The sequence below is a fragment of the Vollenhovia emeryi genome, unplaced genomic scaffold (genome assembly GCF_000949405.1).
Source record: "Vollenhovia emeryi isolate VEMERY1.0 unplaced genomic scaffold, V.emery_V1.0 DF939384.1, whole genome shotgun sequence".
NCBI classification, from domain to species: Eukaryota; Metazoa; Arthropoda; class Insecta; order Hymenoptera; family Formicidae; genus Vollenhovia; species Vollenhovia emeryi.
This window is the reverse complement of record NW_011966982.1, coordinates 46747-59922: the sequence shown is the minus strand read 5'-3', so window position 1 is coordinate 59922 and position 13176 is coordinate 46747. Positions and strand designations below refer to the sequence as shown.

The 13176-nt window shown below is 45.3% G+C and overlaps 1 protein-coding gene across 5 annotated transcripts; it reads right to left on the bottom strand.

Annotated features, from left to right (window-relative positions):
* Nucleotides 1-24: 24 nt before the first annotated feature.
* Nucleotides 25-12848, bottom strand: LOC105558087 (type I inositol 3,4-bisphosphate 4-phosphatase). Of its 5 annotated transcripts, none has more exons than XM_012005596.1 (19): nucleotides 12284-12848; nucleotides 12137-12200; nucleotides 11509-11687; nucleotides 10354-10440; nucleotides 8055-8210; nucleotides 7732-7950; nucleotides 5904-6058; nucleotides 5644-5816; nucleotides 5290-5437; nucleotides 5072-5187; nucleotides 4906-4992; nucleotides 4670-4830; nucleotides 4367-4550; nucleotides 3197-4284; nucleotides 2816-3120; nucleotides 2527-2744; nucleotides 2122-2441; nucleotides 1661-1928; nucleotides 25-1458 (listed from the first exon to the last, which is right to left on the bottom strand). In XM_012005596.1, the coding sequence occupies exons 3-19, from the start codon at nucleotides 11624-11626 to the stop codon at nucleotides 1326-1328; spliced, it is 3936 nt and encodes a 1311-aa protein (XP_011860986.1). In that variant the 5' UTR covers nucleotides 11627-11687; nucleotides 12137-12200; nucleotides 12284-12848; the 3' UTR covers nucleotides 25-1325. The 5 variants fall into 5 exon arrangements, with proteins under 5 accessions (XP_011860986.1, XP_011860988.1, XP_011860987.1 ...); XM_012005598.1 differs by having other exon boundaries at nucleotides 2816-3081; nucleotides 12284-12847; XM_012005597.1 differs by having other exon boundaries at nucleotides 7732-7932; nucleotides 12284-12847.
* Between the last annotated feature and the right edge of the window lie 328 nt (nucleotides 12849-13176).

Here is a 13176-nt window from a genome sequence, read left to right as displayed (position 1 = left end):
CGGAGCCAGGCATTCGGCATTCTCTCTCGGGTAAAATTAATAATTTATTGAAAACAATGTCCAACTCCTGTCGGAGTCTACCGTCTATATTTACGGATATGGTAACGCGTTAGTAGATTATTCAATTGGGGTGATGGAAGTACGGCTACGTGTCTATGTGTTTGGTTTTCGTTTTGTATGACAAAATGCTGAATATAACACGGAAATTTCCCACGCACGCACAGACGCGTGTGAAAATAACATTCTCCCGTTAAATACAATGTCATTCGTTCCTGAATACGAATATCTCACGATATTCCTGCGAAATCGATGCTGACGATGCTAACATTATCGGATATTCCACGAGTAATAATATGGCAGAAAATGGCACCGAGCTAATTATTCCAGTGAAGGCGAATAATCGATTCAACGAATACGATAGATTCGATTAGATACAAAAGAGAGCTTTTGCAATACCGTACATTGAATGTGATAAACGTGCTGAAAATCACACGTGCAATGATGCAACGGAAATGATTGGCGAAGCATTGATTTATTTGCAGCCTTTGCGAAATATACCAAACTCGCGAGTTCAACGTTTACGGTATCCGAAAGTACGATATTGCAAAAACTCGCCAACAATCGCGGGTTGGAGCGAAGGGTGAATTGGATCGAAAGATCTGCACCACAGAAACAGCATACATATAGGAACAGAAAGCAACAGATACTGAAAGAATCTTCGAAAGATACGAAAGCGAGTCGAAACGAATCGGCCCGGGAGTTTTTATCATAATCCGATTCACCCTGCAATTCCGGCCAGCCCCATTACAATACGTTAATTAAATTAAATAATTTACCGCTTACTATTTCGCGGCACCGAGCTCGCGTTAATTCCCGTGCACTACGTTGCAAATCCAGGCAATAATGCACTTAAATGCCGCTCTCGGGAGGGGAGCGTAGCTACAGGCTCTTGTGCTCGGAAATAAAACATGGAATTCCTACAACCAACAATTAGTCGAATTTCAGAACGCGTAAATTAAAAAAATCTCAACAAGATAAAATAAAATTATAAAGCGAACGCAGAAGTTCCTTCTTTTTGTTATAATATTGCTACGTCCCTTGGATTGGGGCATTTCGTATGCCTAACACGTGCCAGTCGCGTGTCCCCAATAAATTCTCTAAAGAATTACGTCACTTGAACGCGTCTCGGCGTTCAGTATTTGCTACTCTGTAACAAGTACTACATACTTAGCACATACTACGGAAGTTAATCCGCGATTACACAGCCAGAGAGTCAAACTTAATTTCGTGCAATGTGCGTACGTTAACGCTAATTGGATTCCTCCTTAAGTCTGGGCAGATCCGTACGTGCCGGTCGGCGGTCGGTAGAGTCTGGGCAGCGTCAGAATCTGCAAGCTGTTGAACGCGTATTTGCGCACACCGATGTTCTTCCACGTGTTCTCCCGGCGGCATCCCTCGCTAAAACAGACGGTAGCAATGCGTTCATTCCGGATAATTCGCAAGTTACGAAAAAGAAAGAAAGAAAAATCTAATTTTTTAAAAGATAAATATAATTTTCCAAATTACTCGCAATACAACAGTTTTGGTACACTGCACAGAATGAAAATCGTTCTTACTGATCAGTTCAGCTCAAATATGTTTCTCTTTCTCATGCATTTACCTTCGCATACAGTCGAGAGCCCTCATATACTCGTGTTCAGCCAGGTGATATTCCGACGATAATATATTGACTTGTTCGAGAGTGATCGACATACCGGTCCGATCTTTCGCGCTTTTGCAGCTGGTAAATCTCAAACCGCGCATCCTTCGGCATATTTGCGAGGACAATTGCAAAATTTCTACGTTCTTATTGACCTTCTCTTGCACGCACGTTTTTAAATTGGTTATCATGTCCGACAATGTGTGGCCCAGAATTGACCTAGCGGCAACTGCAACAAAAAGATTTAATCAACGTCTAGAATCTATCGAGAAGAAAAGTATTTCAACAACAAAAGTCTAAAAGGCATTCTAAGAAAATGTCTGGCAGATTAAATGTTTTAAAGCTAAGATTCTTAAGTTTTGTAAACGATATTTCTTAGCTTTTCGTGTCTACGCAATGAGTTTAATTGGCTTTATACTCACAACGTGTAGATGTAGGTTCCGTCGGTAGATTCAGCTTCTTAAATCTCAGATAATATTCGTTCAATCTATCGAAATTGTCCATATTGCTTTTCTCCTGCGGTTTCGTGGTACCGAGGCTCTCGGCTAAGGAAGCCATCTCGTTAATACCGACGTTGAAGAACACCGGGGTCACATTGAACGACAACGTTTGTCTCGAGGAGGGCACTAATGGCAAGAGAGAGTAAATCGCGTCCGGAACCGGGAGTATCACCGTCAGCGCACTCCGCGATCCTACCACGCGCGGCACAGGGAGCTGGAACGCATTAGACTTTCCCTCAACCCTGCAAGGATAGCAAGCGCGGTGAGATAAAATCTTTTTCTTAACATAACTCAATCGAGAGATGACAAATAAAGTCTCCCGCCTACCTGCGTTGAATGCCGCATCTGGACAGAGTGAACGTGACGGTGTGCGTGTCCTCGACCGCTACGGCCATGTCGCCCCACATGTCTATCTCGTCTCCGTAATAGCTAAGAAGGCCTTCGAAGGAAACCAATGGTCCCAGGGTCGTGAGAATTAGGAGAAACATTGGGTCGGGTCGTTGGCACCATAGTTTCGCCATTATGCCAGTTACTAAGGCAGTTAGCTGAAATTTCACGGGGATTATTCCCAGATGCTCTCACACATTTCTCACCAAGCTGAATATAAGACGCTCACCGCTTGACTGAAGCAAACGTCCCGTCTATACCGAACGTTGCACACGCGCTGTGCCGTTTTCGAGTCTTCCTGCACGCGAAATACAGAGTGCGTGAGCCTGGCAGTTTTCAGCAGGCCGTCCATGGCCTGCCGCAGCTTCTTCATGCTCGGCCTAAGCTCGCTCGTCCAGTCGACGATCGACGCGAAGTCTAGGCCTTCGGTAAACTTGTTTCTCTGTCCCGAATTATTTTTGATCACGCGCGTCATGGAATCGACCGCTTGGCACACTTCATTGGAAGACGAGTTACGATAAGTATCGGTTATACCTGACAATGCATTACGTTGCAGGTTTTACTACGTTTCCACACAAAGAATCGCATCCTAGTAAAGCGGCTTCCTTACCTTCCTTTGCCCTGGAGAACGCCGGTTTCTCCAACCCGGAGTTCAGCTGCTGCCGCTCGTTCGACTCTTCTAACAATTTGTTCGACTCCTCGCACTTGATACCGTTCTTCGGCTGAATTGTAACAACTTCAACATTGTGCCGATTGCTCGGCAAGCAACCCTTTAGACTCTGCGATCTGCCCATGCTACCTTTGTTACGTAATCGTACAGCCGGACTGCTGCATCTACCGCAGAGGAATTTCACCTTCGATACGAGGCACATAACGCTCGCCTCGATATTCAACTGAGTGAGATCCCACGGCTCCGGCTCGTCCGTAGGCTTGTAATAATTTGCGGATGGCGAGTTGCACATCTTCTGAGTGTCCAAGAAACGCTTGCACGGATCAGTGTCGTTCTTCAAATCCTCCTTCTCGTCGTCATAGCCTTCTTTTTTCTCGTTGTCGTGACATCGCTGAGAATTCTCGTCGGTGTCCGCTTCCGCCTGCTTAGGATCGTCCTCCACGTCTGGAAATATTACGAAATTCTCTTCCGCAACATCGCCCTCGCCGATGTTACTGTTGGACGCCTCGTTTCTCGAGTACGCTATGGAAGCGTACTCGCCATTTCTGATGCCGTTCTTCGTCCAGATGTCCTCCACGCACACGGGAGTGTCGGGCGTGACGAAGTCGTCAAAATCGGGACTCTTCAAGTCGAAGTTGAGCTGCTGCGTGATTCGTTTGAACGGTGACAAGGATTGATTGACCTTGAAGTCCAGTGTCAAGGTGTCGTCCGAAGACGAGGTCGCGGTCGAGTTGTCCTGGACCTTCGCGACTTTGTACTCTTCTAAAAACGTTAAAGCCTCTTCTACCAAGCCGGGATCCCATAGACTAAGTAAGATCCTGGTCTTCGTTATCATGTCCTCGCATATCGGCAACATGCCGCTCGTTTGCTTCTCCTTGGCGAGTTTCATCAAGGATCTCATTGCCTCTACGACGTCCCGGCGTAATTGTTTGATCGCTTGGATCGCGTCATGCGCCATCGTAATTTTGGATGTTCCCTGATAGAGCTGATTACTTCGCATGGGCGACTCCTTTAGTGCCTGCACCAATCTGCAAACGAAAAACAATATTATTAAAAACTATAAGTGCATTTTATATATTTATAGATGATCACTCGGATAAGAAACTGTACCTTATGAGTCCACCGTTTTTGCTCTTATGGGAATGGGCGGTAAAAGCTCCTACGCTAATAAAGTCATAAAATCCGCATTTGTTCAACGTGTCGTTGTGAACCCACATTCGTTGAAGGTGTAAATTTAAAGGCGCAAATTCGAGAGTGCGGTCGTTCTTTCGCGACGACTGCTTGAAATAACTCCCTAAAATACGAATCGTCAAACTAGAGTACCAGATTTTAAGAGACCGGCCAGAGCTTACTTTCTTTCACGAATGCATTAAACTATTTGTAAAGTAAAAGAATGGATATCGACGTCCTCACCCTTGTAGGCGGCTAAGTTTTCTTTGGCTTGGGAATATAAATGTAACAAGTGAAGATGACGATCGAGCAATTCGATTTGCTTCGTGTGCCAAGGCTCCCTCAGTTCTCCCATTCCAGCTACCTCTTGCAACAACTCCTTTTCCTCCTGTATCCAGATACCCCTGCAATTTGCCGCCACGTTATTTCACTTCGCGCTTTCACCATCCATAACGTAAGGCGAGATAAAATATGCTCACAGTAAATGTTGCGGAAATTGAAAACAGAGTTTGCTCTCCGCCATAATCTCATGTACGCATATATCACCCCCTAATCCGGAGTGAAATCTACAATAAGATCAAATTAAATGGCGGCTATAAAATATCTTATTGCCAGTAAAATCGACTCGCTGGTGTAGAAACTTACCTGTAAGTCTGCACGAATGGATTTGCAAAGAGAAGCTTTAACTGGCCTTGATGCGGGAACTTAATTTTCGTCCCTAATCTCGGAGGTAACGATTGCGAGCGTCTGTGCGAAGGTAACTGAAAAATATTGTGAATATCGTTAAAACTTAAGTGTTAGTTTCTATATATTAGCAGTACAACAAATCTGTTATTCATCAAAAATGCTGATTAGCTTCTTACTTGTTGTTGATTATTACTGCTATATACTGCGTTTCGCGATGGCGTACTCTCTGTGCTATTCCCTTTATCCTCGGCTTCCAGATTCCACACATTAATCGTTAAAAATCCGACGGTCGTTGTCTTCGCTGATTTTAATGGTATCCTTAATCTAAAAAAAAAGCAATAAAAGATGAAAATAATTAAAACAATACAACTAGATCATTTTAATAACCCGCGTTTAAGCAAGAAAAGTTGTACGTGTGTCAATGTATAAAAATTTGATTTAAAAAATGTGTAATTGAAAATCTGCGAATTTTATTCTTTGCGTGATCTTCGAGATTTCATTTAACAGCGACACATTCGAGTTGGAATTACCTAGGAGTGTCTTGCACTATACTGAGCGTCACGACCGCGCTTCCTATCGGAGTCGCAGTCTGGCTGACTCTCTCCCTGACATCGTATGCGGTTATCCTGATTCTCGTATCAGTGGTTAACCCGTCGCTGGCTCGGAAGCTTACCGTAGTTAAGAAATTCGGATTACTACTTCGCTGAAACATGCCACGAGAAAACTCTCACAGAATGGCGCGAATTAGGGAGGAGACGCTTTTCCTTTCAGGAATTTTTCTCGTAGTTACCTCTACGACTTCCGTACGTGCGTACTTAATCCAAGTTTTGGAAGATTTCGACTGTACATCCATCTCTAAAACGGGAGTGGGTGGTCGGCCGTGTCCATCGCACAACAGATTGTCGCAGGCTAACGATATCTCGCATATTGGTACTTCCGCCGGATCTGAGGAAAACGAATTCATCAGGAGATCAACGGTGAGTGCCAAATTTAACCAACTGTATATTAAGCTCTGTAAAGCGTGAATAGCGATCCACGCAAGATACAATTTTACTATAATTTACCATGAAGCTTCGAACAGATGGCAAAGTTGACAACTTTGCTATCTTGACAGTTTATTAATAAAAATTATTAGGTGTACAAATGAATAATCCAATTTTTTCAGCTACATTCAGGGTTTATTTTAAAAGAAAGTAAATGAAATTGTTCAAAGTATTCGCCGTTGCTTTCTATAACTTTAAGCCATCTTTCAGGCAACTGATGAATTCCATCTCGGAAAAATATTACGTCTTTGGATACGATAAAGTCGTCAAGCCATTTTCGGATCTCATCCACTGTTTGGAAGTGCATATCGGACAAGGCGTGTTGCATCGACCGGAACAAGTGGTAATCGGATGTAGCAATATCTGGTGAATACGCCGGGTGCTGCAAGACGTCCCAGCCAAGACTCATTATGGTGTCTTTTGTATTGGAAGCAATGTGTGGCCTGGCGTTGTCATGCAACAATTTCACTGGACGTTCTCCTTTGCCAGTATACGGGCGTTTTCGTTCCAATTCTTGACTCAAGCAGATTAATTGACGTTGGTAGCAGTCCGCAGTAACTGTTTCACCCGGTTCCAACAACTCATAATAAAGCACGCCCTTGATATCCCACCAAATGCAGAGAAGAACCTTCTTTCCGAAGCGATTGGGTTTTGCGACCGATTTTGATGATTCGCCGGGATTTACCCATGACTTTCTGCGTTTCGGATTGTCATAGAGTATCCATTTCTCATCGCCCATAACGATTTTCCACAAGAAAGACTTCCGACGCTGCTTATTGAGAAGAGAAAGACACGCTGCCACTCGTTGATTTTTGTTGGTTTCAGTGAGTTCATGCGGAACCCATTTTCCTTCTTTCTGGATCTTTCCCATCTCATGTAGACGTTTGAAAATCGTTTGCTGCGTTACTCCCAACTGTTCTGCAAGCTCTTTTTGCGTTTGTGCCGAATTCTCAGCAAGCAGTTGTTCCAAATCATCGTTGTCGCGCTTCCGAGGGCCTCCAGGGCGTTATTTGTCGATTAGACTAAAATCACCGCTTTTAAACCGCTTAAACCAAAATGCGCACACATCGTACGATACAACACCTTCGCCGAGAAAGGAGCAAATCGATTCGCACGCTCTTGTAGCATTTTTTCCTTGCTGGAACTCGTAAAGAATGCAGTGTCGGATATGCACCTTATCTGTTGCCATTTTCGACTGTACTGAACTGAATACTTTTGAAGATTACGTTGGGCCTTTCGCCAAACTATATGTTCTTTTTAATAGTTATATTTCAACATTGTATAAACACAAAAGAGCGGGAAAATCTATTCAATTTAAAATTGATTTCATAACTGCTTAAAATAATGTGGATTATTCATTTGTACACCTAATATAATCTTTGACATAATTAGCGTAAAAAATTGAACGTCAAGTTCGTCAGTGTATCTTGAATTCAATTTTTGTTAAACTCTTCCAGGTCTAAGATCAAAAAAGCTTACAATAATCAACGCGCGTAAAAGAACGCAAAACGAGGAAGACGAAACGAGGCGAAGGAAAAGTTGTAATCTTGGGGCCGTTAAAGGGACCGTTCGCACCTGTGAAGGAGCCGCGCTGCAGCCGCAACATCTGTATGTCGGTGTCGTGCTTGTGCCCGCTGAAGGCCTCGATGCGCTGCCGCAACGACAGCAACTGGCTCCGCATGCACTCGTAGCTGGCCAGCTGCAGCGCCTGCAACCAACTGTCCCGTTCCTCGGCCGTGTTCGCGCCTAACTGTTGAAACAAGCCTCCGTCGAAAACTGCAACATTTTTCCCCTCTGGGCTTTTTGACGTCGCCACGCACGCCACGTGAGAGCGGCGATGCAGGGAGGAGGATAAACGGGAAGGAGAGACAGTACAGAAGCCGCGCGAAGATACTTGCCTATGCTGAATCCGTAAGGGACGTGGCTGCTGGACGGATCCACGCGGACCGTGCACTGCTCCAGTATGATCACCCCCAGCGGCTCCGACCACTGCTCCCGCGATTTGAAATAGAACAGAAGGTTGCCTCGCAGTCTGCACCATCGTTCGAGACTTACTGCACAAGAGAAGCAGAGCAGCGGCGGCTTAAGCGCGTATCATTCGTACTCGCTGGCGGATTTTCATTCGGGAGTGGGGACTCTTGCGCGCGATAACAAGCGGCGGAGAGGAAGAGACGGGGAAGAGGAGAACGTCTCTCGCGTGGTTAAGTTGCGGGCTGCCGATTAGCTGATGTGAATTTCGAAAGAACGTATCAGTCTCGAACGGTCGTTAATAAAAGACATGGGGAACGGAACCGTAACTAAGGATACGCTGCAGCAATCAGACTTAAATCTACCGCGCCTCTGATCACTGATCTGCGCCAAGATAATAGTCTTCTACCAGACAACTTTTCTTCCGTAAAGTTGCGGAATATTTTCACGCGCGTCCAATCTTATAGATGCGCCGTCCTTTCGAGAGTAAAATGAGTTTCCTCGCGAGACCGATTGCCCTTATCATTCCGTCATTATGTCGCTGCGTCCTTGATCTCTCCCCTTCTCATCCCCTTCGTCAATGCGATCGATGCGATCTTGGACGGGAATTTACGGTACAAGCACTCGAAGTAAGAGTCTTACATGCTGCAAACATATAAATGCAAAATGCACACAAGCACGTATATGTCCAAAAATGTTTTCTACTTATTCGCTCGTTGGAACTTAAAGTGATGTGTCTCGTGTCGCGGGTGTTTACGTATCGAAACGCCGTCGCTACGAGTTTTCGTCGCTTTTCCAGCGAGTTTTTATCGGCAAACGTACACAACGTGCGAAGCATTCCGTTCCACATGCGAGGCACTCTCGATTCACCAAGCGTTCTTTGTAATTTACATATCACGCATTTTATTAACTTTTTTAACAAAGAAGCAATCGTATATACATGGGTTCTTGTTAACAATTTAAATACAATGGTCAAGCTTCTAATCGACCATGACTGGCGATGTGTTTTTAACACGGAAAATTTATTGCGAAAAATATCACCTCAGCCAGGGTTTGAACGTGGACCTCCCTACACTCTAGACGGGCGTCTCACCAATTCGACCACCGAGGCGTATCCTCGGCCCTCAGAGGCGAGACGCCCGCCTAGAGTGTAGGGAGGTCCACGTTCAAACCCTGACTGACGTAATATTTTTCGCAATAAATTTTCCGTGTTAAAAACACATCGCCAGTCGTGGTCGATTAGAAGCCTGATCATTGTTAGTCGTTTGCTGACGTCAAATAATTCTTGATGTAATTTAAGTGCATTTCAATGATGAAGAAAGACAGACTGAAACCACGAGAATTTGTCAAGATTGAATTGCAGGGTTGGGAAGTAACTCGTTACTTGTAACGAAGTTACAGTTACTTTTTTTTGTGACTTAACTTCGTTACTTTCTCTCCATCTGTAACTGTAACTTAACTCGGTTACATTTTTTTTCGATAACTAGTAACTAATTCAATTATAGTTACATTAAGAGTTACAATACTTTATATGTATTTTAAACTGCCACAGATCGCATTTGCGCATTAATGCCTTTATCGGCACTTTACAATTCAAATGCAGAGTTGATATTTTTATTTTTATTGCAAGAAAGTAACTGCAAAGTAACGATTCGTTATTTTTGGAGTAACTGTAACGCGTTACTTTTCAGAATTGGTAACTTGTAACTGTAGCTAGTTACATTTTTAGCAAAAAACCAACTTAGATACCTTTATAAAGTAACTTTCCCAACTCTGTTGAATTGTTCCCGCTTTTATTATGCTGAACCGAGAGTCAAGAGGCTCAGCAAGAAGTATGCAACATGCAAACATTACACAACAAGTAGCAAGAAAATTAGCAAATGGAAAAGTTAGATCCAGAATATTAAACCCGGGAGAATAGAGATGTTAAATTTTCGAGTTGTTACATGTCAACGTTCGCCAGACCGTTCGATCTTCCCGATCTCCGTTTCAACATTCAGCTGATCAAACGGGGAGATATTAGTTTCGCTAAAGCGTGCGTTGAATCACTCTTGCAGGTGTCTCTTGTGAGTGTCGAAGGAAACGTCCACGCACGTTAATCAAGATCAGCCGGGCCGTCACAGAGCGTGTTAGTCGCGTTGAAAATTGTGAGACGTGAGAGCGTGAGATGGACTGCCAATAAAGTACGTGTAGTATTGTAGCAAAATGCACTCGGGCAACAGATTGTACCTTTGCTCGCGCCGGCGGTAACGCAATTGAGATCTCGCAGGCTCTTATGCGACCTTCCTTTCTGATTTTTGTTGTCGGGTTTTTTACCTGAAAATTGCACGAGATACTGATAGCCGCCACAACGACATCCTAACAAAGTAAGAGGGAAGGGAGAAAGAGCAGCGAGTGTGACGTAATTTTATCTGCGATTATGTCAGGGCGTATCGATTTATGGGCAGATCGCGCGAAAGTGAAACGCGAGTCCGCGAATCCCTTATCAGTCTATTAATATCACGAACGATCCTCTTTATCGCCGATAATAATAACATGGAGAGAAGCGACAGAGCGTCCCATTTTTCGTCCGAGTCTATCGATAAAAATAGAAATTATTCTTCCAAATAGGAGCGAGATCAGAGTTTCGCTCTGTTGTTAGAATATATGTGCGTCCTGTAATATCGAGACATCATTGTCGCGGTAATATACTTTTACTCTGATTCAAGTAGCCGAATTAAACTCGAGTTGGTCAATAAACTCTGGATACAACATACAGTTTAAAGTAGCCGAATAGACTCCGCTCCGTTCTCGACACTCCTTCGCGAAATAATTTCTAATGCCGACGTCATTCAACGTATGACAAAACAAATATTTTGCTTTCGTGCAAAGCCATGCCGCAGTACGAGAGGACAGAGAAGTGTCATAAATTATCAGTCTCTCCACTGCTATCGCCGGCTATCGCGGACAATTTGCGAGAACCGATAAGGTCTCCATTTCGTGCATCATACTCTGTCGTATTAATGCGTGACATTTAATATATCACACAACTAAGGGTACACGAGTCTAAATATCAAACAGCTCCAATTCAGTGAGAGAACTTTGAATGGCGATAATAAACAGCGAATTCCTTTCTCGCCAAGACAAACCAGTGCAGCCATTTATTCGCTTTTTACTCGCAACACATTCAACAATCTCCGATAATGGCACAACTTTCTAGGGCTCTACGTGAAACGCTAAACGAGGGATTCTGGTCGTACAAGTCCGTCGTCAAGCCTTGATTACGAGGGGAGGGGGGGGGTCAATCATGCGGTGGTTTCATTCCTGAGGATAAGTTCCTGCTGCTGTAACTTAAAATGAGGCCATTTACTGCGCTTGTGTGTGTAAAACATGCCGAGAACTCACTTTCCGTCCTGCGAAAGAAGCCCTCCTGCCGCTCTCTCACGTACAGGATGCCCTCCTTCTCGAATTTCTGCGAAGGCTGCGTAGCCAGCGTCAACAGCTCTTGCTTATTGTATCTCATCTTGCACGGGCAATCAAGCCGGCATATTTACAGTTTCCGCTGCTTACTCGTCTCTTATGTACTGCAAGTTGGAACACGGGGGAGCCTTTAGAAACCACAACGTCGCGTCTACCGTTCAGCCTTTCTCGCCAAGCAACCGCGGTGCAATCTCGAGCTTTAACGCTCGGGTTCTCTTCGTTATTTTTACCTGAGATGTAATTTGACAAGTGTGACTGTAGGGAGAGCCGATACCTTATAGCTTTACAACGCAATCCCTTAAATCGCACAATGACGGCTTGCAACAGTGAGAACACAATGGTCAAAAATATATCGTGAGACATTTCATAATGTAGTTTCGCAATCGCGCCCCGAGAACTCTGACAAGCACTCCTCGGCTTCGACCGAGTCAATCGATAGAGCAGCGCACTTGGATCGATCGAGGGACGATCATCGAGGATTCTCTCGTGGAAAACGAGGGATGCCAGAGGGTGAGAGAGAGAGAGAGAGAGAGAGAGAAAGAGAGAGACGTACCATTTTTACAGATGGATCACTGCTCGCGGCCCCTCTCGCTGCCATCGGCATTGCGGCACGGTATCTGAAAGATGAAAACACGCTAGAGGAGACCAAGCACCGGCGGCGACGGCATCGAAAGAATTTGGATTCTCGCAACACACTCACGCGACGCTGTCTCGACGTCGAATTCTAGGCGGTAACGGGGGAATCCAGGGAATCCGGGCTCGCCCGTTCTCGCGGGGGGGCCGCGTTTGCGGGCGCAAACCGGGGAAACCCCTGTCAAAAACCGGACGTGTCACGCGCCGCCGTTGCCCGCGGACAGCCCATTCCCGTTGCGTTATCGTTGCGGATCAATCTCGGGCCGACGGGACGCACGTGCGACATGGAGAACGAGAATCGGGGTTTGGTTTGGAGAACGCGAGCGGATCACGGCGGCCGAAACTGCACGCGCGATTCGCGCGCGACGCCCGTTAACGCGTCCCGCGAGAATGTTAAGGCGCGGCGGCGTCGTCACGGGCAAACATTGCGTCGCCGTTCGGCGATACGTCCGGGGCAATAAACATCGCGGCGAAAGAAACCAACACGACGAAAAACCGTGCACGCCGAGCGCGAGTAGCGCGGCTCAACTGGGTGCCTCTCCCTCGATGCCTGGGCGAGCTGGCGCCATCTTACCGGCCGCTCGCGGAAGCTTCAAACCAACAGCTCGATGATTGATGACGTCCACCCGGTGGCGAGATCTCGACAACCAGGCTAATTTGGTAATAGCAGAGAGAAGCCTGAGAGATGTCACGGCCCCGTTTTTCGTGATACGCGAATGCGATACGCCCTCTGTGGACATTGAAAACGTGATAACTACGTAGCCAATTTGCACATTTTGCTAAGTGGGGTAACGCAGATTTGCACAATTTTAGCCCCGTCCCGCGCTATGGTTAGATCCCATGCAATGATCTTGTACTTAAAATAATCTTAAGTACAAGAGCATCGCACAGGACCTGATTATAGCACGAAACGCAACCAAAATTTCGCAAATCTGCGTTGCCCACTTAGCAAAATGTGCA

Coding starts and splice junctions, on each gene's coding strand:
- LOC105558087 (XM_012005596.1), bottom strand. CDS start 11,626: ATGAGATACAATAAGCAAGAGCTGTTGACGCTGGCTACGCAGCCTTCG. Junction 4,285..4,366: donor AAAAACGGTGGACTCATAAG/GTACAGTTTCTT, acceptor TTTCGTTTGCAG/ATTGGTGCAGGCACTAAAGG. Junction 3,121..3,196: donor GTTCTCCAGGGCAAAGGAAG/GTAAGGAAGCCG, acceptor ATGCATTGTCAG/GTATAACCGATACTTATCGT.